This window comes from Vidua macroura, chromosome 20 (genome assembly GCF_024509145.1).
Source record: "Vidua macroura isolate BioBank_ID:100142 chromosome 20, ASM2450914v1, whole genome shotgun sequence".
In the NCBI taxonomy this organism is placed as follows: domain Eukaryota; kingdom Metazoa; phylum Chordata; class Aves; order Passeriformes; family Viduidae; genus Vidua; species Vidua macroura.
This window is the reverse complement of record NC_071590.1, coordinates 7,988,681-8,013,870: the sequence shown is the minus strand read 5'-3', so window position 1 is coordinate 8,013,870 and position 25,190 is coordinate 7,988,681. Positions and strand designations below refer to the sequence as shown.

The following is a 25,190-nucleotide window of genomic DNA, read 5'->3' as shown; positions in this document are numbered from 1 at the left end:
AGGCTCAGTGCAGAGACCTGGGAATGGGCTCCACCCAGCTCTGTGTGCAGAGGAATTGCAGCCTTGCTCATTTGTATTTCTCTGTGGTTGCAGAGAGAGAGAGAAACATGAAGCTCTACCTCCTGCACACGTTCACAAAATGAGCCAATCCTCTCCCAAATCCATCTTCTCACTCCCATCTCCACCCTGCTGGAGCGTCTCCATGGGACACTTCCAAGTAGGGGAGAGGTTGCAGCTCTCAGCTGTTGCCATTTTGGGAATGTTGTTTTACAGATTGGACTTGCTGTGGTTTGGTCGAAATGAAAGAGTTTGGCATAAAATCTCAAAAAGCAAAACACAGGCTCTTTTTCAGGAGATTTTTCCATGTGGGTGTTTTGTTTTTTCTTCCCGGAGAGACTTTTTATAATCCTTTTTAAACAGAAAGTGACCTATGGTGGCTCGTTCCCACCCACTGTCCAGGTGCCAGAGCCTGGTGATTACAGGGCACCTCTCCCTGTGCCCTGTTATGCCTGTGGTAGGTTCAGATCCACATGTGAGACCCTCTGCAGTGAAGAATTTGGGAAGGCCATGAGACATCCAAAGGCTCCAACCATTTCTGCCCTGCAAGAACTCAGCCCCAGCTCCTCCCTCAAGGCCCAGCTGCTTTGAAGGCTCTGCAGCCACCAGCTCCATCTGCTCAGCAGAAACACTGAAATGGCCCAACGCCCTCACCCAAACTGCAGGACTGAGCTGGCTCCCAAATTCCCTGCCTTTACTCAGGCATCCTCAGGAAAGGTGTGAGTGGGTCAGCTCCTCTGTGGCACTGAGCAGTGGAAACTCCTAAGCTGTTCCAAGAAGGAACAAGTCAAGATGGAGCTGAAACCTCGGTACTGAGGAGCACAGAACCCCTCTGGGGCTCATGCCCACGAGGGTGTGTTACAGTTTGGGTGATGTTCTGTTTGATGAGAAGTTGTTCATTGAATTCAATGACTTCACTCTCCAAACAGTTTCCTAAGCCAGAGGCAAAACCCTTCACTGAACTGACTGCTGGCTGCTGTGGAACACTGGGGAAATCCAGTTTTGAAGAGCATGGCAAAGAATGGATGTCTTAAAGCTGCATTGGGGCTCCATTTAGGATCCCAACCTCTAATCTGCCCAATTAATCTCATGAAACAGATGTGAAGGAGGAAGAACAGGCAGTCTCCTAGGAATCACAGAGACATTAGAAGGATATACTTGCCAGATGTTGGATGTTTGCTCTCTGGAATGCCTCCTCCCTCCCTAACTGGATTTTCTGGCTCCATTTCCATGCACCCTGAACTACACCGTGTAGCAACACTTTGTACAACACTGCTCAGGCACTCTGTACTCACACGTGGGGCAGGGGCAAAAGATGGTTCTGCCAGTGGCAATGCAGAGATCTTCCAGCTGACAGAGCTGTCCTGGCTCTGTGCTTTGGGCCTTGCACTGTCTGGGAGAAGAATGTGCAGTGTCACTGCTCCCCTCACTGCCAGCAGCCCAGTGACACAGGGAAGGACACCCCCCAAGGGTGTTTCTTTGGGGAAAAAAAAACCTTTAGGGGGAATCCCTTCTGTGCTGGTGCTCCATGCTCAGCTTTAATCCTAATGGCTCTCAGCAGTGTCATGGAAGGGCAGTGGGATGAATGAACCTGGTTAAATGAAGGAATGAGGGAAAGGGATAAAGGAATGAGATAAAATCTAGAACTACATACCCAGCTATGGGATATATGCCAGTGCAGAGAGCTTTGAGGGGAAGTCTCAAGGATAGACAGCAGAGTATAATTCTGTCTCAGTCTTATGGGGACAGTCTGGCTGCAACCACAGCCATCACTCATAAGCTCCCCCAGGACATTTAAGATCAGTAAAACAAGTGAGAAATGCACAAACTGCAGCTGCTTGTGCAAAGGAGGGAGAGATTTTCCAGCCCCACACTGTAAGAAGGCACCAAATAAAAATGATAAATGGGTTATCATTCACTGTTATCAAGCTAATCACCCAAACTCAGCTATCTTTCTGTCCTTTAAGATCTGGCCTTAGAAATTCATCAGGAACTCACAGTAGAACTGTGCTTTGTTGGGGTGAGATGCAGTTGGTGGCCTCTGAGAATGGCTCCCACCAAGTGGGACTGGCTGGACACTGCTCTGCTCATTGTTTCCATACATGGATTTGCAGCTGGCATTTAACCAACCCTCCTCTTCCAGGGAGCCTCAGTGCAGCCCTTCTGCACAATGGCCATGGCATTCAGGAGTGGGGCATTCAGTGGCCAGGCTGGGGCATGGCAGAGCAACAAGGCATTGGTGGCACTCAGGCTGCATCCTAATCCACTGCTGAGTGATAAAGCTCCCAAATATTCTCTCTGCACAGCTTCATTTACAACCTGCCACAGAGCTGGTGAATGTGAAAAAACATCCTGCAGGACTGAGAGGTGTTTTTCCAAATGGAATTGACGAGAATAGGCTCAGCTAATGATTCCTTGATGTAGCTTTTTATATGGCATCATTGATAGAAGTTTTATGGATGCAGTTGCTATAACAACATAATGCACAGTGGTTAAATATAGCAGCTCCTATTTTCCACTCAGTTTGCTCTGCCCTAAGCAGACAAGACTATTCTTTTCTGTTCTAGCTGGGATAAAATGGATTTGATAGCTCACTAAAGAAAACAAGTGGTACAGTCCTTCCTCCTCCTCCTCACAAAGATGATTCCTCTCCATCCTAAGCAAGCAAACAACAAAGCCAACACCCCCCATTTGCCAGGCTCCTGGGCAAGAGGGGTTGTTTAAAATCAAATTGCACAGTGACTCATGCAAAACTAAACCACCTTGATATTCCATGTGATCTCAGTGCAGGCACTGTCATTTCAGAGTGCAGCAAAGAGAGGTTCTCCAATGTTCCTGTCACAGAGTATTTACCAAGCTCATTGCCACAGTGCCTAGTGACTGCTCTAATGCTGAGGGGGGATAAAGTGACCTGGCTGTCACTCAAGACCTGCTCTTCCTTGAGGATGAGTGTAAAGGATCCAACCTCCCATGGCCACAGGGAAAGCTCCTGTTTTGGGGGATAAAAGAAGATGGTGTTGCCAAATCAAGCTACAGAAGATTGCTTCCAGTCCTCCCTGCTTTGCTGCAGTGGGTTTTTCTTGGGTTTGGGTTGGGTTTTTTTTCTGTCTGGAAGTCAGAACTGAAATGCTCCCAGGGGAGGCTGAAATCAAATAGTAATTTGTGTTCCTTTCCCACCCTGTTTTTTCTTATTTTTCCTTTGCAGAAGAACAAATCCATCCTTGAACCTTGGCATTTCCCAGTTCCTCCCAGATCTGAAGGCCAGGCAGGCACACAGCAGCAGCTGGACTCCTGCAAGCTGTCAGGAGGAAGGCTGCTGCAAGGGAAAGAGCTCATTTCTTCTGAGTAGTTCCTGCTCCTTTGAACATAACCTCTGTTCCAGACACTGGAAAGAATATTTATGCCCTTAGCAGACAATACTGAACATCTGCTCAGCTATGACCATTTCCTGAACTGTTCTATTCCTTGAAGCTGCTCAATAATTTGCACCTCCTGAAGTGAGGAGTTGTGGGAGGGGTCACAGAGCCCGTTCCACCCCTGCTCTTGCAGAAAGTAATCTCATGGAAGTGGGCACAAGCCTGTCTCCCAGAGACTGGGAGCATCCAAAAGAGCTGAGGAACACTGCACCAGCCCCCTGCTTCATCCTTTCCTCCACTTTTCACAGTGGAGGCAGAATCCTGCAGGACTTGTTTAAAGATGGTTAATAAATACATTGCAGATGATACCTGGAGGGGAGAGGTCGTTTGCCTTTCTCTTGCCATGTAGCACTGGGGCCCCAGGGGCAGCCACTGCTGCTCTGCAGAGCTCTGCTGGCACAGGGGGACAGGAGAAGCCTCAGTTTATGCTCCCAGAGCTGCCTGTACTGGCCAACATGTGAGAACTTATCAGGGCACTGAGAGTCAGGAGTGATACAGTCACGCTCTACTTCCTCCATAACACAAACTGAAAAATAATGAGGGCAAGCAAGCCACTAAAAATAAACTTAACCTTTCAGCAGCCATGGCATCACTCCTGCCACATGCAGATGATGGGGCTACCATGATTAATTCTGCTGATTCAGGACTGGAAGGGAGACAAGACACAAACCAGCCCTTAGTTAATGAGAACTGCTTGTGCTCTGGTGTCCCTATCAGCATGGATCTCATCAGCCCAGACAATGTTCTGCTCCAGCTGAGGGCCAATGCAAAGCTCTGGGTTCAAGGGAATTGTAGACAATGAGCATTTCCTGGTAACATGCTCTGAGACAAGAAGAGGGTTACATCCCTACTGCACACACAGGAAACATAAAGCATTAAGGTGGGAAAGTGATTTCTGCACAGCCACAAAGTAAGACAAGAGTAGAACTGGAATCAAAATCAAGAGTTTTCCTTAAGTATCTCATATATAACTTAGCTGCTAACTTGTTTTCCCATGATCTCTTCAGAGTGAAGGAGGACACCTAACAACCTGCCTTTCATTCCTCTTTGTGGGTCATAGAGCAGTTGAGTGAGCAAACAGAGGTCCAGGCAGCTGGAAGCTCTTTAGGCCCTCTGTGCCAATGGTGTGAGCATTGGTCATCAACCTCTGCTCCTGAGCCATCAACCTCTGCTCAACCTCTGCTCCTGAGCCATCAACCTCTGCTCAACCTCTCCTCCTGAGCCATCAACCTCTGCCCAAGCTCTGCTCCTGAGCCATCAACCTCTGCTCAACCTCTCCTCCTGAGCCATCAACCTCTGCTCCTCAGCCATCAACCTCTGCTCAACCTCTCCTCCTGAGCCATCAACCTCTGCTTAACCTCTCCTCCTGAGCCATCAACCTCTGCTCCTCAGCCATCAACCTCTGCCCAAGTTCTGCTCCTCAGCCATCAGCCTCTGCTCAACCTCTGCTCGCTCCTCAAACTGTGCCTGAAACCATTTCCCCACCCAGCCCAAACAAAGCACTGCTTGCTTTAACTCCACCCCCTCTCCTCTGTTAGGCAATTTCAGAAGTTGCTAGGGAAAGCCATGATCCCCCTCTAACATTGAATTCTAGCCATCAAAGCTCTCAGCATCTTCCCAGATGAGCTGAAGGTCCCAGTATGGATTCTGTGGCACTGCAGCTTTCTCTAGGCAAGTGAGAAAGGCAAATCACTGTGATGTTGTCAGCAAGAACAGCCAGAAGAATTTGTTTATTTGAATTGCACAGATGATTCAGAAAACAAATGGGTGCTATAAATACAAAGCTATACTTGCAAGGAGTTCTTCTCATGCCTGGGAAAGGCAAGGGCAGCTCTGGAGAGATCTCTCTAGGACACAGTGAGGTCTGAATGAGCTGAGGGTTAAAGTAAAATACAGTGGCTGTCTCGCCAGCAAAATTTGAGTGATTTTAATCAAGGGATTTTTGTCTATTAACCTCACTATCACAACATGGAGACACAGGGTCGCAGAATGTAAGGAATAAAATGGTGAAGGAACTAACAGACTATGCCTAAAAGTGGTAAATAGGGACAGCTCCAGTGAAAGAGCAATGTTCTTGGGGCAGAGAGGTAAATTCAACCTGGACAAGATGGCAACATCATCTGGTGAAGAACTTTCCAAAACCCACCTGCCACCAGCTCAGGCATCAGGTATTCACACACTCCTCAAAGCAGAAGTGCAAAGCGATCTGTGGTATATTTTAGTGGGATCAAGGACAGGAAGAGCAAAGAGGGCCCAGTGAAAGGGAGACTGGCAAGGTCCCAGCTGATGGAACACTAAAAGATGCTGTAGGTTATTTCCAGACAGTGTCATGTCCCACAGCCTGGCACTGAGCTGGAGCAGTGAAGTGAACACTGCCCTGGTTCTGCTTCCACAGCAGCACCACCACGACCCTGCACCAGCCCAGGGGGGCACCCAGAGAAGTTTGCAGACATTGTACCTGACAGCAGTGTGAAGAGAGATGTGGTTGGCATGGCCACTCACTCCTCCTGCATCAAATGTCACCACCTGCAATAAGCACACACAAGAAGGATTTAGGAGAAGGAGGAGGAGCCTGTGCAGTTCCCAGATTTGACATCCAGGCCCTGTCCCAGCCCGTTGTGTCTAACGAGTTGTTTACGTGTTGCACAATGAGGCCTTGTGTGTGAACTCCTCATGCCACAGAAACACAACCAAACAAACAAGGCACTCTGGAAGCAGATGACTGCACAGCCCAACAGCTTGAACAACAGAAAGATGACAAAGATCGTGTCCCCACTGGCAGGATGCACTTGTTACTTATTACCAGGGCAAAAGGTCACTTTCAAAGTGATCTGTTGCAAATGTGTTCCTGACCCGAGAGGTCCAGCTCTATGAATCACTCTCTCCTGGATCTGAGAACATCCTCCAGTGCCTGTGGATGACAGGGTGAAGCTATGGTTTGCTGTGCTGTGAATCAGGACATTGCTGCAACATGAGCCACACAAGCATGTGCGATTTTCCTGGTTCTGATAGGAGAAGAAGCTTTTTAAAGTAATCTGAATGCACTTTTGTACAATCAAATCAGGCTTTTTCACTGAATTAGATAGTATTGTTAATTGCTTCTCTGCAGGGAGAAATGGGAACTCCAAAATGCAGAAGTAATGTGTGAACACAGCACTTACCAGGCACTGTCCAGAGCACAGAACACCCCTGGCTCCCTTCCCTCAGACCCACCAACAGTGTGTCAGGGCTGAGGCATCACCCTGGGGACCCCCTCCCTCTGTGGGGCTGTGCAATGGGCACTTAAAGGCTCCCAGTTCCAACCAAGCAGCCCAACTGGCAGCACAGAGTGTAGAGTGCACAGGGAATGTGTGCCCATCCTCTTTGCACGCAGTGAAAGTGACAGTCCCTGGACAGTGCAAAGCTCAGTGCTTGCTCTGGGAGAGCCCAGCAGCAGAGCTCTCCACAGCTCCCTTCTCTGGGACCAGGAAGAAATCATCAACTCCCACGTTTCAGGCAATGTTTGCTTCCTTGCCAGCTTGTTCTCTCTTCAGGGAAGGAAATGCTGCAGCCTGGCTCACTCACAGCACCTCCCTTCCCAAAATCTATTTTATATGCAGGGCCTGGAGCACTGGGTTAGAGATCAGGGGAAGATCAAAAGCCACCGTGCCCATCCTGCAACTTGCTCCTCCAGCAGGAAAGGCCATCTCAGCCAGGGGATATTGAGTCAAGAGGAAACACACAGGCAGTGATAAGAAATACTTCAAAACCCACAAATTTCACATAAGCCTGCTTATAAACCCACCCACCCAGGACAAGCCCACAGTCAGACTTCCCACTTTGCTCAGTGGCTGCCAGCAAGCACCAGGTTGCTCTTTGCTGGCAGGAACTGGTGGGACCAAAACTGGTTTCATTCGCATACAAAGAAGCATTTTTTGGTCAACCCCTATTTTAATAAGGAGAAGAAGGATGTGTTTAACTTTGCCTGCTGCTGCACATCAGCACTAGCTGTGCAGGGCCATGGGGCTGAGCCCTCCCCATGGATATCAGCTTGTAGAGGAGCTCATCTGGAAACACGAAATTCAGCACAGCTCAGGGTGAGCACAGCACCCTGGACTTTACAGATAAGAAAAAAACACACTCTGAAGCACTCCTACTTACAGTGGTACTTCCCTAAGATGACAACATACCCCACTCACTGCAGGTAGAATAAATTCCTATTCAGGTGAATAACAGTGTGAGTCTGATAAGGGCTGCACTTGAGCTGAACCTTTTTACTCAATGGGGATACAGAGAGGGTTTGTCTCTTCTGCCTGCTCCCTGATTTTCATGTAACCTGTACAAACAGAACATTTTTAAGAGCAGCACCCTGCTGTCAAACATGGTTGAAATTAGCCAATGGGTTCTAAAGTCTTTTGAAACATGCATGTGCACATACATATAAATACAATTGCATTATTCCTGTTTCCTTAGGAAATCAAGTTAAAAACCCCAGACAAGCCAAAACACACATTTTTTCTTCTGTGGAGGTTACAAGAGAACAAACCAGAAGACTGAGATAAGAGACTTCAGTGAGCAGACTAAATAAACTAATCATTGTTTTTACAAAACTGGCTTGGGCCAACTGTGGGAGCAACAAGGCTGGCTTAGGAAATATTTTTGACATGGGAATTATCTAGTCAGAAACACCTTTGGAGGTTTTCCTTCTCCACATCTGCTTTGAAATAGAAGCTGCTGAGCTTATGTAACATCTGAACCAGCTGAAGAGACTACACAAAGCCTATTTTCAATTGCTGTACTCCAGTCTACTGTTATTGTTTACTGAATTGCCTCTCTTCAAATAAAGGAATTTTTAAGTACAATTCCCAAGGTATCTGCACAGTGACTTGGCCAAGGTGGCATTGCCTGATCCCTCTCAGCACACATCTGGCTCTGTGACAGCAGGGATGTCCCACCCTAAACATATCATATATCATCTAAATATCTATGTAAGTCATCTAACAGGGCTCTGATTCCACAGCACCACTGTGCTGTTCATGACTTAAAACAAGCAGCAATCACATGTAAATCAATCCCTCTGGCTTCAGGGATTCATTTCATTGATAAGGAATTTGAATTTCTTTCTCACATGCCGAAGATATTTTCACACGGGAGCGTTTGCTCCTTCCACACAGTGCAGCTCCTGCTGTGCTGGCTTTTAGCTCCCAGCCTGAACCAGGCTGATGATGAAATCAAGCAAACAATCAGGACAGGATGAGAAAACCTGAACATCTTGAAAGTGTCTGGGTTAAAAACAGGCTTAGCCAGTTCTGGGAGCAAAAGGCTGGGATCATAAATATACTTCATGTGGAAATTATTGCTCAATGAAATCTTTAGGGCAAGAGGGAGTTCCCTCCCCACACCTGTTCTGAAATGGGAGCTGCTGCTGTTGCTGGTTTTTCTTCTGGGTGACCTTGGTATTCAGGAAATGGAGCTTTCACTGGTGGAAACCAGAGCAGCAGCCAAGACAAACAGGTCCAGAAATCCCTTCCGGAGAGGGGAGAGCACAGAGGAAATTACTCAATTACCAGCAGAAGAGAAAACTCCTGAGAGGTCTGGAGTCCATGATCCCTCCTCACACCTCAAAGCTGAGGTTCTCCTCCTCTCTCTGGTGTCACACAGTGCTTCAAACACAGCACACATCTGCTGTGGGGACACAAAGGTCTCTGCTTTTTAACAAGAGCCATCCCTTAAAATGCCACAGCAAGCGACTCCACTTCTCATGGCCTTCCCCTGAGCATCTCTCCTTGCACTCCCAGAGGCCAGGGAGATACCAATTCCCTTTGAGTCTCTTCTGAGTTTGGAAATGTCTTTTGTGTCTGATTTAGGAGCAACAAGAGCCTGCCTGGAGCTCACACAATACTATGTAACTTCTTTTTTTACACACCAAACACTTTCTAATCTGGATCAAGACAGAGCAGCCTTGGCTGCCTCTCCCTGCAACACTGGCTTTTGCTTGGAAATCCAGCAGGCAGGAAATAATTCCCAAAGTCTATAAATTGGTTTTGGCTTTGAGTACACCAACCATTAATTTCTGTGTCTGCACTATTGAATGTAGAGCTTGGATGAAATATGTCCCTGTAGCTCCCAAAAAGATTGAGCTGCTCCTGGACTTCCAGGGCAATTGAACAAATGAGTAACCATGTAATGGAAGGAAACTACACAGAACATGTGGGACTCCTTGCTTTGCAATCCTTCCTTTCAGACATGCTGGAACTGCAGCCCCTGCTCCACTGCCAGATGGCACACAACATGTTCTGTAAATAAAGATAATAAAGATACCACTGTCGATGCAGTGACTACTGGGAGAACTGGGGAAAGTTTTCCCACTGGGATAGCTACAACAATACACACCCTCCAGTCATGCTGACTCCACTGAGCTGGTCTGAAACTCTGATAGCTTTTGGTTTTTTCAAGGTCCTTTTAACACATTCAGCCAATTCTATCAATTTCAACATTAGTGAAAAATGGACTCTGTTTACCTTTCAAGGCAAGGCTGTTGGTTTAGGACAGCAGAGATATCACAGAGAGCAAGCTCTGAAGTTTTAAATTGCAGGATGTTTAACAAAGGTAATTATGTTCTTCTCTCGCTGTTGTTGGCAAATTCAGTCTGCTCCTAAATGAATGTTATTACAGCAAACACCTGAGAGCTGTGTGATTGCTTGGGACACTTCAAATAATGAACATTTCCAGAGCAGCTCATTACCAGCAGCCCTGAGAAGCTGCTCCAGCTGCCCTTGGTGCTGCTGCTGTGTCCTGCTGCAGTGATTTGTGCTCGGTGCTGCTCAGGGCTCCCATCCTGGCAGGGCCAGCACCATGCCCAGGAATGTTCCCTGCTCTGCAAACCCCACATTTCCCTGCTCAGCTCAGCTCTGTCAGTGGCAGATTCCAGCCTCCCCCAGCACAAACAGCTGGAGTTTAATTTTCCCTGGGGCAAAGATCTAATCATTCCTAACCATCCAGAGGAGTTCTGGTGTTTTCAGAATTTCTTCTGGGGTTTTGGTGCACTTGTCCCTGCGCCCCTGAGAGTCACAAACATGCAATACAAATCCTCATGTGTTTGGAGCTTTCAGATTAGATTAAAACCCATCTATTCAGAGGGCCAAAGGGCACCAAAGGAGTCCAGGAAAACTGCATTTGTCTCTGTGCACAGCAATGAATTTCATGGAAAATTAGCTTCAGAATCAATACAAAGCTGGATGCATGATGCTGGTTTAGTGCTCGTGGGGCTTTCATGCTGCAGGAGATGTGGTTTTTTGTTTTGTGAAGTGCTGAAAGGCTTTGAGAGTTTCGTGATTTTGCTGCTAATCAGTGTGAGACAGTGTCATGCCTGATCAAAGCAGGGTTCAACAGAGAAGAACAGAACACAACCCTTTCCATGCTTAGGCCCTTATTCCTGTTCTGTGGAAAAAAACCCCCAAACTATTCCAGTGCCAGGAAATCTCCCAAGTTAATATTCTTCAACCCTGACCTATAACCCTGTTAATCAAGCTCTCTAACACACATCTGCCAATGGGCTTCAAATCTAAGCCTAAACCTAAGTCTAAAGCCTAAATTGGCTCTCTCCATCACATGGTTACTTTAAAATACAGAAACCATTTGAAGAGTCAGAAAAGTGAAATTCCTCCACTGTTCATTTTTCACTGGGAAGCAAAGAAAGCTCTCCTGAGAGAAAAGATACATCCTAACCTTAGAGACTCCAAAGAAAGCTCCCAGAGGGAAAGGCAAAGCCCAGAACACTAGCTCAGGAGTAATGTGGCAATTGCCTGTGCTGCAGAAAGTGTCACATTACCAGGTCGATGTTCTTGGCTTCTATGTGCTTCAGGACAAGGGTGGCCAGAAGCTGTGTGTCCCACTCCACAGCAGGATCATCTGGAAGATCCCTGGAAATGAGAAGGGCCATCAGTCACTCCACTGCTGAGAACTTTGTAAAGACTACTCTGGAACAGAGAGATCATCTTAATCACAGAATGAAATCAAGATAAATTCATTTACCATATAAAACCACTGAACCTTACTTAAGAGTCTTACAAGTTTGGATACTGGAGGGTTGAAAGAGAAAGAGCAGTTCCAACACCCTCCTCGTGGATTTGTCAAGGTCTCCCTTTCCTCTTACTATCAAGGCAGACTTTGTGACTGCTTTACCTCAAGCAACATCTATTTTGTTAATTTTTGATTTATCCCAATCAAATTTAAAACCCCTTTAAAAACACATTTTTCTGAAAGACTTCCCAATCATAATCTACTGGTGAATTACATTGGGAAGGTAGCAAGTAAACTCCTGTTGTCATTTACTCAGGAATAATCCACTAACCACAACCAGAGGACAGTAGAGTTGTAATTATATGGTTTGGATTTGATAGTAGCTGTTCATGTGTTTATTGTGCTTTGCATACCCAGCTGGTATGCAGAGCATACTGTGACTGAACTCCCTGCCTGGGTATTTTGGATTGCAGGACTCTAGGGGCAGGGACCATTAGCCAAATGCAAAATAGCACCAGACAGCCAAGAGAACATTCCATATTTACACAACTGAGAGCTGAATGTGACCCCCCAGTCATTATGTTTGAATGATGCCAAGAAAACATTGCTCATAAAGTTGCAAAGGTTATTAGTAACAATAGGATAACACACAGCTGTTAAAACCAAACAATGACATGTTAAACTGGTCTTTTTCTCAGACTTTTTCCCTGCTCTGGAAGTCTGATAATCGCTGTGAGGTGGTTCAGCAGCAAAATGACTACACAGCATTCTCCCACAGACCCAGGGGCTGGAGCTGAACTGCTCCAGCTGTTTGCAGCAGAGAGCAGGAGCCACATCCCAGCACTGCTCAGGCCTTGCTCCCTCCCTGACTGCAGGGACAGCAACATCTGCAACAAAACTACAGGGAAAAGTCTCTTTGGCACATCCCAAAATAAACCTCACTCTGAGTCTTCAGAAGAAGTCTTCTGGCCACAGATTTCCCACTGCTGTTAACAGTAGTTGGAGTGCATGGAAGAGCTTTATGTCCAAACTGACCATTAGATTGTCCCTGTTGTGTTACATGTTCCTGTTCAGCTCAGGCCCAAATAATGCAAATTAGAAACCCCAGCACAAGGGAAGGAGTTCCTACACCAGGCTACACATTCCAGCTCTGGTCCCTGTAGCAGCACTACAGCAACAGAAAGTTTTGTGTTGTTGGCAATTCCCTCTGGTACAGACAGCATCTCGGCCTGATGGACACCAGACACCTGAATTTCAGCACTGGAAGGATGCCCTGGTGCATCTGGTGCCTGCCTCATCAGCTTAACAAACCTGCATCTTTCACACGAACTTGCACACCTCCTGCTTGAGGAGGAAGTGGCCCAGGTGACCCTGAAGGTATGACTAGTCCCAGCATGTCACAACAAGCCTTAAACTGAGCACATTTATAAATATGAGTCACCTAAAACATCTCAAGAAACAACCACACTGAGTCCAAGTGCAAGTGTGACACTGCTTCAGTTGTTTGAATGATACCTTCAAGGTCTGTCAAGCCTTAATCTGACAATATTAAAGCAGCAAATTATCTAACAGGGATTCTTACACTGATCACTTGCAGTGTAAATATTACTCCCCTTTTTGGACAGGCTTAAATGGAGGAAGTGAAGAGTCCCATTAAAACAGGAAGGGTGCTCCAACAGTGAGAGGTCAGGAAAAAAAAGTAAGGCTTGGAATTTATGATGTCCAGGAGGCTTTGGTGTCATAGCCACCGCACTCAGCTTTATTGGGCTGTTTCCAAAAAGGCTGCTGGGTAGTGGAGCAGGTTTTAACTAGTTTAGACAGATAAAGATCATCCTCGTCAATGGAAATGAACAGCTGGAGGCAACGGTTTAGAATCCCTGGAAACAAAACAATCTGAAGGCATGAGCAAATTAACTCCATCAACACTGAACTGATTAAGCAGGAATATTCTACACAAAATTCTCCTTCTACCCAGTTACTGCTGGTCACAGAGAGACCACTTACAGTAAGGAAATATTCTTCTTGCATCATATTTGTCAGGTAAAGAAGAGAAGCTGATCTTGCCAAACAAGACACATGCACAGAAGCACATTCCTAACTCATTAATAGCCACGATAGCAATGGAAGTATTCCCAGCTCGTTCTGTAAACCTTACACACAGCTAAATGACAAACTCAGAATCATCCAGGGAAGTCAGCAGCAGAACTGGCAAGAAATACATTCATCTAGACTGCACCAGGAGGTGACTTTTCTTTCATGGTAAGAGTTTGTATAATACTTTATGAAGTTGGAAACGTGTTCCCATGATAGTAAGGGACCCACAGGAAACATGGGACTAGTAATTTTCTGTCTGTGCTCTGGATATCAGTAATTGGGTACAAGAAGGATGAAAAGGTGATGAAGAAAACTGAGTTCATACACAGCCATGCACACAGGACAGGCTTACAGGAGGTCTCCACATGCCCAGGAAACTCTGAAGGGACATCAAACTTCGAAAAATGCTCACAAAATCATACATGATAAAAAATATTTTTCCTAATATTATAAATAGGTTCTGCCCAAACCTGAACAGTCCCCTGAGGTGCTGCACTATTAAAACAAGCTGCCTTGATTGCTTTTACCTTCAGGACCTTGTATGAGAAACACTCAGCATTTCGAAGGTTAACTGCACGCTGCCTTTCTGGCTTAGGCTGATAATGCCTCTGAGCTCAAGGTCGAAGGGCTGAGATAAAGGACTATAAAGGAGTGAAAATTAGCACATTCCCTGGAGCAGACTGGAGCTCATCCCAGGAGACACCATTCCCCTCCCTGTCCTCTGCCCCAGAGAGCTCCTTGTTGCTGCTGTCAGTCACTGCCACCCACCAGGACACAAATCCTGCACCGGAGGCCTCCCAGGTCATGCTGCTGGAGGGGCTGTGGGAAGGGCACAGGGCTTTGGGCACTTGGCCATATTTCCATCAAACTATTATGGTCTGGAAGGGATGTTTATGGGATTCCACGTGTCTGATATTGAATGCAGGTGGCTGCCTGGATGCAGGGAAAAATGGGGAGATGCATAGGAGGAAAAAAAATATTTTGAATGGAATAAGGCTCCAGAAGAGTTGTTTTCCCAGGAATTGTCAGTGAAACCCATGCTGTGCACTGTACAGGGAATTTACAGCTGTGCCAGGGGATCTGCAGCCTCAAGAGAGGGAAATGGAGAATTATGCTGCAGTGTGGAGAAGAGTCTGTCTCTGTTCACTGATTTCAGCAGTCACAGGAAACATCATGTTCAGAAAACAAAATCCTGCACCTTCCTATGTATCCATCCACTGGTAGCAAGAACCAGACAGGACCCCTGTTTTCTCCACCTCACTCCTTTGCTTTCCTCCCTGCCAAGCTGAGCAGAGCAGACACTGGCATCTGCAGCTGCCCTTCCCAAGGTTTGCCCAGGAAGGATGCAGTGGATGTCCTGGGTATCCTGGAGCTCCCTTGTGGGGAGCTAGAAGGGCTCACAGCAAATCATATCAGCATAAGGCACCATCCCACCTTGTGCAGATTTGGCCCAGCAGCCTCACAGCTGAGAATGAGAGATGTCCAAAATCACTGCCTGGTGCCAGCTCCTCTCCAGGGCTCTCCTCTGCCTGCCCTGGGCTGGAGCTGCTCTCCCACCTCAGCCTGGAACACGCTGCACTTTGCCAGCCCTGCTGGCCCTGCCAGCAGCCAGCACAGTTTTGTAGGCTCATCTTTCTAGGAACATTTGTGCTCAAGATGACCAGATTCCTGTCATTTGGGAGGTCACTTTTGGCCAAGGTAGAGATTTCAAAACCTGCACAGATATATATTGCCAAGTTATACCCTCCTTACATGACAGACTGCTCAATCCCTGTCCAATTTTCCACTGCTCATCTTGCACAGAGCTTTCAGCAGCAGCCAGTGCGTTCAGATGGACAATCCTCTCTTGAAGCCTTCCGTGTAATTTATTCTGCTCATGAACTAAGCTCTCGTGACTGCTCTAAAGGTTAAGTTAAACCCAACAGCTGGGCTGTGTGATGGCCACGTGGCTCCACAAACAGCAAATGGGCTGAGGGATAACCTTGAGACCTGACCCTCCGGAAATCTGTGAGCTGGGAAATCCCCAGGCCCTGGGGGCCTCTGGTTACCCCAGAGTCACCCCACGGGGACCAGCAGGGACCTCTCTGCCCTGACATGAAACCTTTGTGGGTGTCTTTTACAGGCAGCAGGCGATAGAGTGACTTCTTGGAGATGTTAAGGTCTCCATTTACACATTCCAAAACACCAGTGCCAAACTTTCAAGGTGCCCATGTGATTTTCCATCCCACTACACACCAAAAGGGTCAGGATGAAAGAGCTTTCCCATTTCTTATTGCCTTTTTATCCTGCAGCACAACCTTAATCAGTCCAAGGCCAGGGAACAGGAAACTTTTTGGCATAAATTCTCCTCTTTATCCCCAGTGCCTGATTTTACATTCAATCAGCCCAAAGGTCAGTGGGTTGATGGTGGAAGCAGGTGAGCTGCTGTGCACGAGGCTCCCAGCTGGGAACAACGACCACAATGTGTTTGTTGGAACAGAGGATGCCCTTTGTATAAAGTTATAACTGTATGAAATGAACATCTGGGCAATGAAACTGGATCAAGAAGCAAAAGATGCCACAGAACAAAATGAAGTGAGTGCACAATTAGTGAAAAAGCCATGTGATGACTAGAGGCAATCAGTGACCTTTATATCACAGCTTCAAAGTAATTGAAAAAAATGTGTAAACAGAAATTATTTCATGCTCTCCAAAGCAGAGCAGAGAATTTTATTTTTGAGATTATGCTAAGATAAGCTAAGACCGGCTAGCCCTAGGTCTTGAAGCACAGCCTCTAAATCCTGACTTTTATAACTATTTATAAATTCCTCTTCCTATAATGGGCAATTACAGACAGGAGGGAATTATTGCTGTTAGGCTGCATCTCCGATTCAATTGAAAATAGCCCACTTAGATAAATGATCAGAATCTTGCAACTTCATGTTCTACAGAGAACAGATGCTGTGTGCTTATTGGAATGTAACAACCTCCAATTTGGGAGAGAAATGGACTCGAGCAGGATGCCAACTGTCAAATGAAAAGCCACCTACGACAGGGAAGCTCAAGAAATTTTTAAACCAGCAGCATCCTCCCTCTCCTCATAGTAAAGAAATACAAATTATTCTGAGAGTTGTATTTTAAGATTGGAAATAATAATCTTAGGGTTTGGTGTAGGTAGAGGGTAAAGGAAGTGGGGAAGATGTAATGACTGGAATATTAACAGCAAAGTACTCTGGGAGAGCTCTGATGTTCCCACTGAGCCATGGACAAACCCAGCACCCCTGACAGGTGACACTCCAGCTTCCTCCATACCTCCCCAAAGACAAATGGTAATTAGGTCCTGAGGGAACACATTTTTTTGACTTGGGCATGATCATGTGTTTCTCTTTAAAAAATAAGCATCCTTAGAGTTTAAATTCACAGGAATTATGACAGAACACAGGACTGGTTGTTTGCAAAGACCTATCCAAATGGCCCTGCACTAATTTATTTTTTTTAATGAATTATTGATGATTTCTCAGCAGAGACTGATGTCTATTCACAGGGATGACACAATTGCTTATCATAATTTGAAATCTGGTATTCATTTGACGTCTGTGCCTCAGCGCCTTGTTGATAAATTACAGCACAAAGCTCTGTAGGAACAAGTTCATATTCAATGTCTTCAAACAAAAACAATTGATGGTTCCTTTCAAGACCAGAAATACATAGAAGCTATGATGGCAAAAGCTAATTTTAAAAAGTAACTTTAAAAAAATAGTTTGGAGAGGGCATCAGGCCCTGCTGTGTAAGACAGGAAACAAAATTCAACTCAATTATTTCTGAATTGATATTTAGTCACAGTATTTTTATCTTCTGCTCTTCGCAGCAGTGAAATGGAAAAAATTATATGTTTACCCCTATGTAAAGAAGTTTGGGATCCTTCTAAGGAAAGTGTTCTGTCTGTTCTCTGATTTCTAGGTGGAAATCTAAGGCGTGTCTCAGCAATCCTGGGTACTGGGAACCCTTTACTCCTTGTACTGCCTTCCCATGGGGTATTGAACATCTTGGTCTCGACTTGAAGGTCTAACCCAAAATATATAAAATACTGCATAAAACTCCAAAATTATGAGTATGGTGAACAGTTCTGTCCATTTGGAGCTGCAGATCTCTGCAACAAGAGTAACATTTCAAGCAGTCAGGACTTCCTTAGAGGCTGGTGCCAAAGAGTGAATGGGCCCTCAAATCAAGTAATCACAAACTGCAAATACCAGGAATCCTCCTGGGAACCTGTCCTTTTAAGCAGAAAACACAGTAATATTTAAAGTTCAAAATTCCCCAGGCTCTCCAAAGCAAATAAGAAAGCTGAGACATCTGGGCCAAATGTCATCCCAACAATGGAGACCCCGTTTGCCAAAGCACGTGACAGGGGCTGGGTGTGTCACCTACTGGGCACCTTGCTTTGGTCACGTAGGTGTCACCTCTGCTGCAGCTGAGGGACACCATTTCCAGGAGGGACAGCTCCTGGGCAAAGCAGCACCATTTCAGTTCAGCTCCTTCCTAAGGCCAGGAAGGTGGATGGAAATGCTCAGTGGAAAGCCTGAACAGCAGACATGAACTACAGCAGCTGGTGGCCTTTGGGAAGTTCTGAGCACACTCTCAGAACCATCTGCTCTTGTCTGTGTCAGCTCCCAGGGGAGGGATAGACTGACCTGATCCCAAAAAAGGTGGACTGGTCTCTACTAACTCCCTGGGCTCCATTATGTACCCCTTTGGGATGCCTCTGGTCACTCTGGTATTTCAGACAGTAACATGGGACGGACACAGCCCAAAGCACCATTGGCACTGTGAGGAATGAGCATCACCAGGCCCAGATGAAGTGATCAGGCAGGACCCATAATAGCTCCCAGATCATTCCTCATTATTATTGTTGGCTTTGCCATAGTGCCTTGGAATTCATCTGGGCCCTGACAGTCTAAGTTGCCCTGACTGAGAACAAAAAGCCCAGCAATCCCACAATCACCACTGATGTTTTAAAACTGAAATACAAGTTACCAGCAAAACCAGGAGTCTCTGAGGAACAGACCACAGGACTTCACTCCTCCTTTAGTTTATTTTGTTTTGTAAAATGCTTGAAGAAAGGAACAGCTCAGTGGGGCAGAGCTTGGGACAGGGGGTGTTAAGTCATTCACCAAAAAGCCATGTCCAGCTCACACGAGTCCTGGCACCACTGGCTCAAGGACAGATTGCAGTTCCAAACTGGGGCAGGAGGTCTCACTGTCCTGGCAGAAGAGCTGTAAGAGCACAGGTAGAAGGCAACACCCTGTTGTTCTTAGCTAGGTTTGCTCTGCAGTTCTGCCACACAAATGTCACACATGCATCCTAACATGCCCAGGACCTCACAGTGGAAAAGGTACAATCTCAAGGGGAAGGAACAAAAAGTCTCTCACAGCAGCCAGCAAAATCTTTCAGAGGCAAATGACTGAAATACCACAACCTTCATCTGCCAAATAAACCTGGTGACCCTTCACCACAACCTTAATATTAAATCTGTTTGCTCTTGGAACGATAAATACACCACACTGTGTAGGCAAAACTGCAGTTCTGATTCTGGCCCGTGGAAGTCAAACAGGACTTTGCCACTGACTCAATGGCCAGATCCTCAAAAAGCAGGAGAGCCAAAAACATAATCACTCCAGCCAAAGAGATAGACCTCGGTCTTTCCCACATAACAAAAATACTACAGTCAGAAACCTCAGGAGACAGCTTGTAGCCAAATCAATCCCTCAGCCACTTTAATTAATCATCTAGAAAGGGAAAACACAGAATAGTTGCTTCATGGACATTGATTTCTCATGCCAAAACTTATGTAAATGCAGATTCAACTTCAGCAGAGATCTCCAGAGGATGATGGCCCGATTCCAAACGCAGCTTCCCATGTTGCAACATTCCAACTTCCCTCTACCAATTCTACCCAAAAAGTTTCCTGACTTCTCAGCCTCCCACAAACTCTCATCTCCTGCAATCCATTTGATCTAGGCAATGATATGAAGCATTAATTCTTGCAGTCATGCTGTACCCACATAATGCTGATGTTCTGATGCCCCGGGCTCTCTAGCTAGGTGCAAATTTCAGTCCTACATCAAGTCACTTCCTTTTAGAAGACAATGTATCAGGAAGTTAAACACCTCTCTTACTCCCACAAACTTTACCGGCATGCAAAGTTTCTGCTCATGCAAACAACCCTCCTGCAGGCACTGTGCATGCCCCAGTTACAGGGCTCCATCAGCGAGCTCCTCTCTCTCCCCGCTCCCGGTGAAACCTCCCACAGCAGCCCAGCCAGGAACTATGCCTGGAACTCCATTTGCGACAGCAAAGTGGGCCTCGGCAACAATGAACAAACGGAGCAGAAGGAACGCGGGGCCCTTTGTGGCCGGGGCCGCTGCCAGCGTTATGCAATGCTCGCTATGGCAACCCCGGGCGCTCGGCAGTAACCCCGCCGCAGGCACTGAACTCTGCCCCACTGGCGAGCGCCGAGCCGCCCACTCGCCCGGCCGGGCTGTTTACACTGCTCACATGACGGCCCGAGGGAGGCTCCTGGCAGCGGCTCGGGCAGCCAGCCGGATTTCTAGGACCGGCCAGCGCTGCCAAAGGCTGGCAGCCGTTCACTCCTGCGAGTTGCGGGGCCCGCCCGGAGCGCCCCGCAGAAGGGAAGGGCACGGGGCAGCGAGCCCTTCGTCCTCCCGACATCAACCCACTGAGCATCCAGCGAGGGGAGAGAGAAATCAGGAAGCTTTAAACAAGGGAACTGCATTGTTGCAAAGTGTGGAATATGTAAAAATCCCTTTGTTTGCTAAAATGTACAAATAGTAAAATGTTCTGATGGTTGATTTGTGGAGTTCTACCTGGCACCCAGGCTTGGCAGCTCTGAAATAAATAATCAATGTCTGTCTCGAGTGTGCCATTATTGGCTTGCTGCACATCGGGTAACAAATCCGATTTTTGCAGACAACAGTATCTTTTTTTCTTTCCTTAATGAGTGGCAGATGAGTGAGGATAATGAACTGGAGCTGGGCACATAACACTCGTCAAGAGCTGTGTGCCATGAGCTGCACGTACCTGGGTTACACGAGGTTGCACAGAGCTCCCAGAGTGGCACAGAACTGTCCCAGCCCTGGGCTCGGGAGCATTTACCAGGGCACAGAGGGGGATTTGGAGACAGGGATGCTGTGCTCCACAGGTGCCTTGCTAAAATGGCGATTTAGTCTTACAGCACAATCCCGTAGGAAAAAGCTGCAGATTCCCAACCCGCTGTGTGAGCGCTGCTGCCGCTCCGGCACTTCCACTGCATTTATTTCCACACGTTAACAGATGTTCATTAACTCACACCCCTGTGAGGCTGGTATGGGGAAGTGAGCGAATAATAACCTCCACACTTTCTAATGAGAGAATTAAGAGCTCAGGTAACTCTCGCTGGAGAGCCCGAGGCAGCAGAGCTGAGTCAGGGGCAGAGCCTGGAACGGAGCCCTGAGCCCGGCTCGGGCTGCAGCACCCACACACACTCCAGGAATACGTTTCACTGCCTGGGGCAAACAACAATCCAGTCTTCAACAGGCCTCTTACCGGTGCTCTGCAGAGCCTCCCGTATTCCTGGGCACTTGGACTGAGCAAAAAACACATTTATAGTTGCAAATGATCCACCATTACCACCAACATCAAAGGAGCTGCTTAAACATACCCCCAAAACTTGCCAGGGGCCAAAGTGTGATCTCTGCGTCGCCTAATTGTGCTCTGTATGACACAGCCCTGGATGAGTCCTTGTGTCAATACTCCTGGCTGCTCTTCCTTTTAGGAAAAAACTCATGTCTTGCCCTAAAATATTGTATTCTCCAGTAAAACCTTGCTTACTCTCAGTAAGAGGTCGTGTGGATTTCTCTTGTTTGCTGTGTTGACAAGTTCCTTGGAACTTGTCCACAAGAATGGACTTTGCAGATACAGCTCTGAAAAGCAGTGCCTTGACACCAGAACTGCCTTTCACATGTTCATCCAGTTATCCCTACATCCAAATATAAAAGTTTCATTAGAAAAAATTGAAAGGAAATTTGTTAGGTCTGGCTAAAAATCTTGACACTCACAAATTTCAGTTTAAATCAGTGGCCCAGTCTCATTTCTGCAGGAACAGGCTGTTGCAGTTCTCTGACCCTCACTGGTGACAGCAGCTGTGGGAGTTCTCCAAGCCTCAGACCCTTGGCACCAATCCTCAAAGCCCTCACCTCTCTCCCCCACGGGTCAAACCTCTGCCTGCAAATGTTTTTATCCTGCAGTATTATACAGTGCCTTTCCCAAGGCAAATGATAAACCAGCCTTGGCAGCCCATGGTGTGGCTACTTACAAGAAGAAGAGAAATGCTGAGTATTTGGCTTATGAAACAGAAATACAGGAAGAAAATATTTATAACAATGCTACTGTTTAAATAATGGAGACCATAATTTATTACAGATGTGACCCTTCTCCAAAATGAAGGGTTTAAGTCTTGCTGATGCAATGTAATGACAAGAAGTAGAATGGACTTAATGAAGAATTCAATTCTGAATTGCCCCCTTTTATCACCTGCCATTTTGTACCCCAAAACAGGAACAAAATTTGCTTCTTTCAAGCACTGTTTGTCAGAATTTTCAGTGCTCAGATTTAAAAACTGATTGATAGGAAAATATCCATCCTTCATCCTAAAAGAGACTGAGCATTTCTACATTTAACAAAATTCAGTTAATTATTAACAATTAAAGATGAGAAAATGGCATGGAACTCAGACAAGATTTGTTATGCTTACAGTCACACATAAAGAATGTAGAATGTATGTGCATGGAAGGGAGGATGTGCAATGAATTATTTCAGTGCAAATGGCAATTGCAGAGAAACAGACTGCAACACTGAAATGAGAAACCCTGAGACTACTGCACAAGGAGTCTGCAGGTACAATGAGACTGAGTTAATATGTGACTGGTTAGAAGAGGGGGCATGACTTGGCATGCAACTGTAAATCAAAATGTTTTCATATAATGCTTCACTTGGCACAGAAGGATCAAACAACAAAATATTCACCCAAATCCCACTTCAGTTGCTAAAAAGGCATTTCAGTTTCCTGTGCTGCAGTAAAAATACTTTTTTCATTTTAACCAAAATGGATTTAAGAAGCTACAAGAGGCAAAAGATGCTCAATGATGTCTAGCAAAGAGTTAATTTCCCTTCTTCCTGATGGAATAAAACTGAAATTATAAAACACCACCCACATTTGCTAATCTATTGCACATTAGGAAAAAGGTGAATATGCAACAAATGAAAACATTAGCTTCCTATTTGCTTCATCAAGTTCTGTTTTCTCCTTTTCAAAAAGCTGGTGTTGCATCATCTGAACAGCATTTCCTTCAGAACAAATTATCTAAAGTCTTCAAAACTGGCTTCAGTATCTCTACCAACAGCAACCTAAAACTCCATGAGCAAACAAGTAAAATTCATTGAATTCTTTGAGATATTGTGTATCTTTTACAGTCTTTTACTCATTATATGAAAATACCTGAAAGTGTTTAACCATTTGCCAGCATCACTTACCTGCTATCAGAACATCTTATTCTATTCACAGTTGCTGTGTGTTGGGCATTCTGCATTGCTGGCACTCTTTGTTGGTGGGGCTGGGTTCTCTTAAACAAAATTCCTATGGTATTGGGGTTATATTAAATGTACTCTCAACCTAGCAAATGTCCTTTAAGGAATTGATTCTTTTTAATAGTTTGTTCTAATCTGAAGTACCACACCCACCACCTTCTAATTCAATCTTACACTGGAACAGAAAAACCTTGTCATTTTATGTATACTGATTGAACTAGGGCCAAGGGGAATAAAACCATTAAGGTTTCACGTGAACTCAGAGAAGAAAGACTTCTCTGGTAATATAATTACAGAGCACAGAGCTCGTAAGAGGAAATGAACTACAGGGATTTATTTGATTAGACTTTTTTTTCCCTTTTCCTTTTTAATGATAGCAAGGGCTCTCCTTCCCCCACCCCTTCCAGCCTAACAGTAGATGTTAAGCAAATCCTTGGCAGGCAGGAACTGGGACTGTTCCAGAGGGATGTTTCAATGGGACACTGTTATGGGATGGAGTGTGTCCAGTTCAGTTTTGAGCATCTCACCCACTGCTGAACAACCCTCCAGCTGTATGAAGAGTTTGTATGTACAAGGAGCTGAGGTTGTGCTCCACCACATCACCTTTCCAGCATCAGGGCAAAGATGGAGCAAGGATCTGTGAGCCACTTAAGGGGCTGTCCAAGACTCAAGGGCAGTGACCAGTTTACTTCGTTGTCTTGGTAACATTGTGGTTGACCTGGGTTGACCAGATCACTGTGACTTAATCATCCTAAGAAGGAAACAACTGCAACAAGTGGCACAGCTAATTACTGTAGGTTCCCTGTGCCTCACATTCACAACCTTCGACTTGCCTAAGCATTCAAACAATTCTGATTGTGCACCTCCCTGGGACAACCAAATGACCTACAGCACTTAGTGCACTCTGTATCTATTGAGTACCCACACACTCGCTGGGGTCTCAGGGAGCAGCAGGTTATAAAGTCCTATTTACACTGTGTCAATATAGAGGATTTTACTGTTAGTTACAATGTAAAGTGCATGTTTTACCTACTCAGTGTGTTTAAGCCCTCTTTTTCTCTCTCTGTACAGTCATGCAGCTGTGGAGATCATCTGGGAGACTAAAACAAATGGTGCCCTGATATAATCATAGCAGAGCTGGAGGAAAGGCAATTTCAGCAAAAATCTTGACAGCAGAATCTGCTTCTGTTTAAGTCTGACCTGTTCTCCTTGCAGAAGCAGCATGACAGAATGTTTTGCAAAAGATTTGTATTTATATGCTTGGCTGTCAGCTCTAGATGTTGTTCCTTGTCTGTATAATAATTACATGGAATGTTCAGTGGAGATGTTCTCTAAATTGAAATAAACAGAATCAATACAGACTTAACTGCACTGTCACACCACATGAATAAAACATGCTGATGGATTTTCTTGGCCAGTGTTCAACAGGGATTTATTTGGTCATTGTTATTGCTATGCAAGGTGCATGTTAAATGGTGTGCCAGCAGTTGAAAAATGCCATTTCTGTCCAACTTCTACCTACTGTTGTTACCAGTAACTCCTAGGATTCCTCAAATAGAAAGAGTTGTATATTTATCTCTGCCACACAGTACAAAGGAAGAAAAAGAAATATTTTGAAAAATAGCTATGTACAATGTTTAACACTGGATAGGGATCTAGGGGACAGATATTATATAAAAAATTACTAAACATAATTTTACAAGTTAACTTTGAATCCTCTGCATTTCTTGTATGTATTTCTCCAACATTAAACCATTTTTCATGCTGCCTGATGAACTGCTGCAGTTCACTGACTCCTGGACCTTTCACTTTGCAGTTTATATACCCTTTAGAAGGTCTCACAAAACGACAGCCAAACCCCTAAACATGGTCACTTCCTTCATCATCCCAAGCAGACCAAGGTTGTTTCAGTTCACTGGAAGGCACTGAAGCATGTACAGGTCTCATCTGATTACAGAGAGCCTGTAATGCCCCGAGGCCACTGAGACTGTCAACACAGCT

At 45.7% G+C, this 25,190-nt stretch overlaps 1 protein-coding gene across 8 annotated transcripts in view; it reads right to left on the bottom strand.

Moving 5' to 3' along the window:
* The window catches only part of PIGL (phosphatidylinositol glycan anchor biosynthesis class L), a 52,250-nt gene that overhangs the window by 8,091 nt on the left and 18,969 nt on the right, over window positions 1-25,190 (bottom strand). For 6 of the 8 annotated variants that reach the window (XM_053995521.1, XM_053995519.1, XM_053995520.1 and 3 more), the window contains 2 exons: window positions 11,284-11,374; window positions 5,932-5,999 (listed from right to left, as the gene is read on the bottom strand). The exons of 1 other annotated variant lie outside the window; for it this stretch is intronic. In XM_053995521.1, the coding sequence (XP_053851496.1) occupies window positions 5,932-5,999; window positions 11,284-11,374 (159 nt within the window). Of the gene's footprint in view, window positions 1-5,931; window positions 6,000-11,283; window positions 11,375-19,738; window positions 20,444-25,190 lie in introns of those variants that run through there. One more of the 8 variants, XM_053995526.1, reaches the window with a different exon arrangement.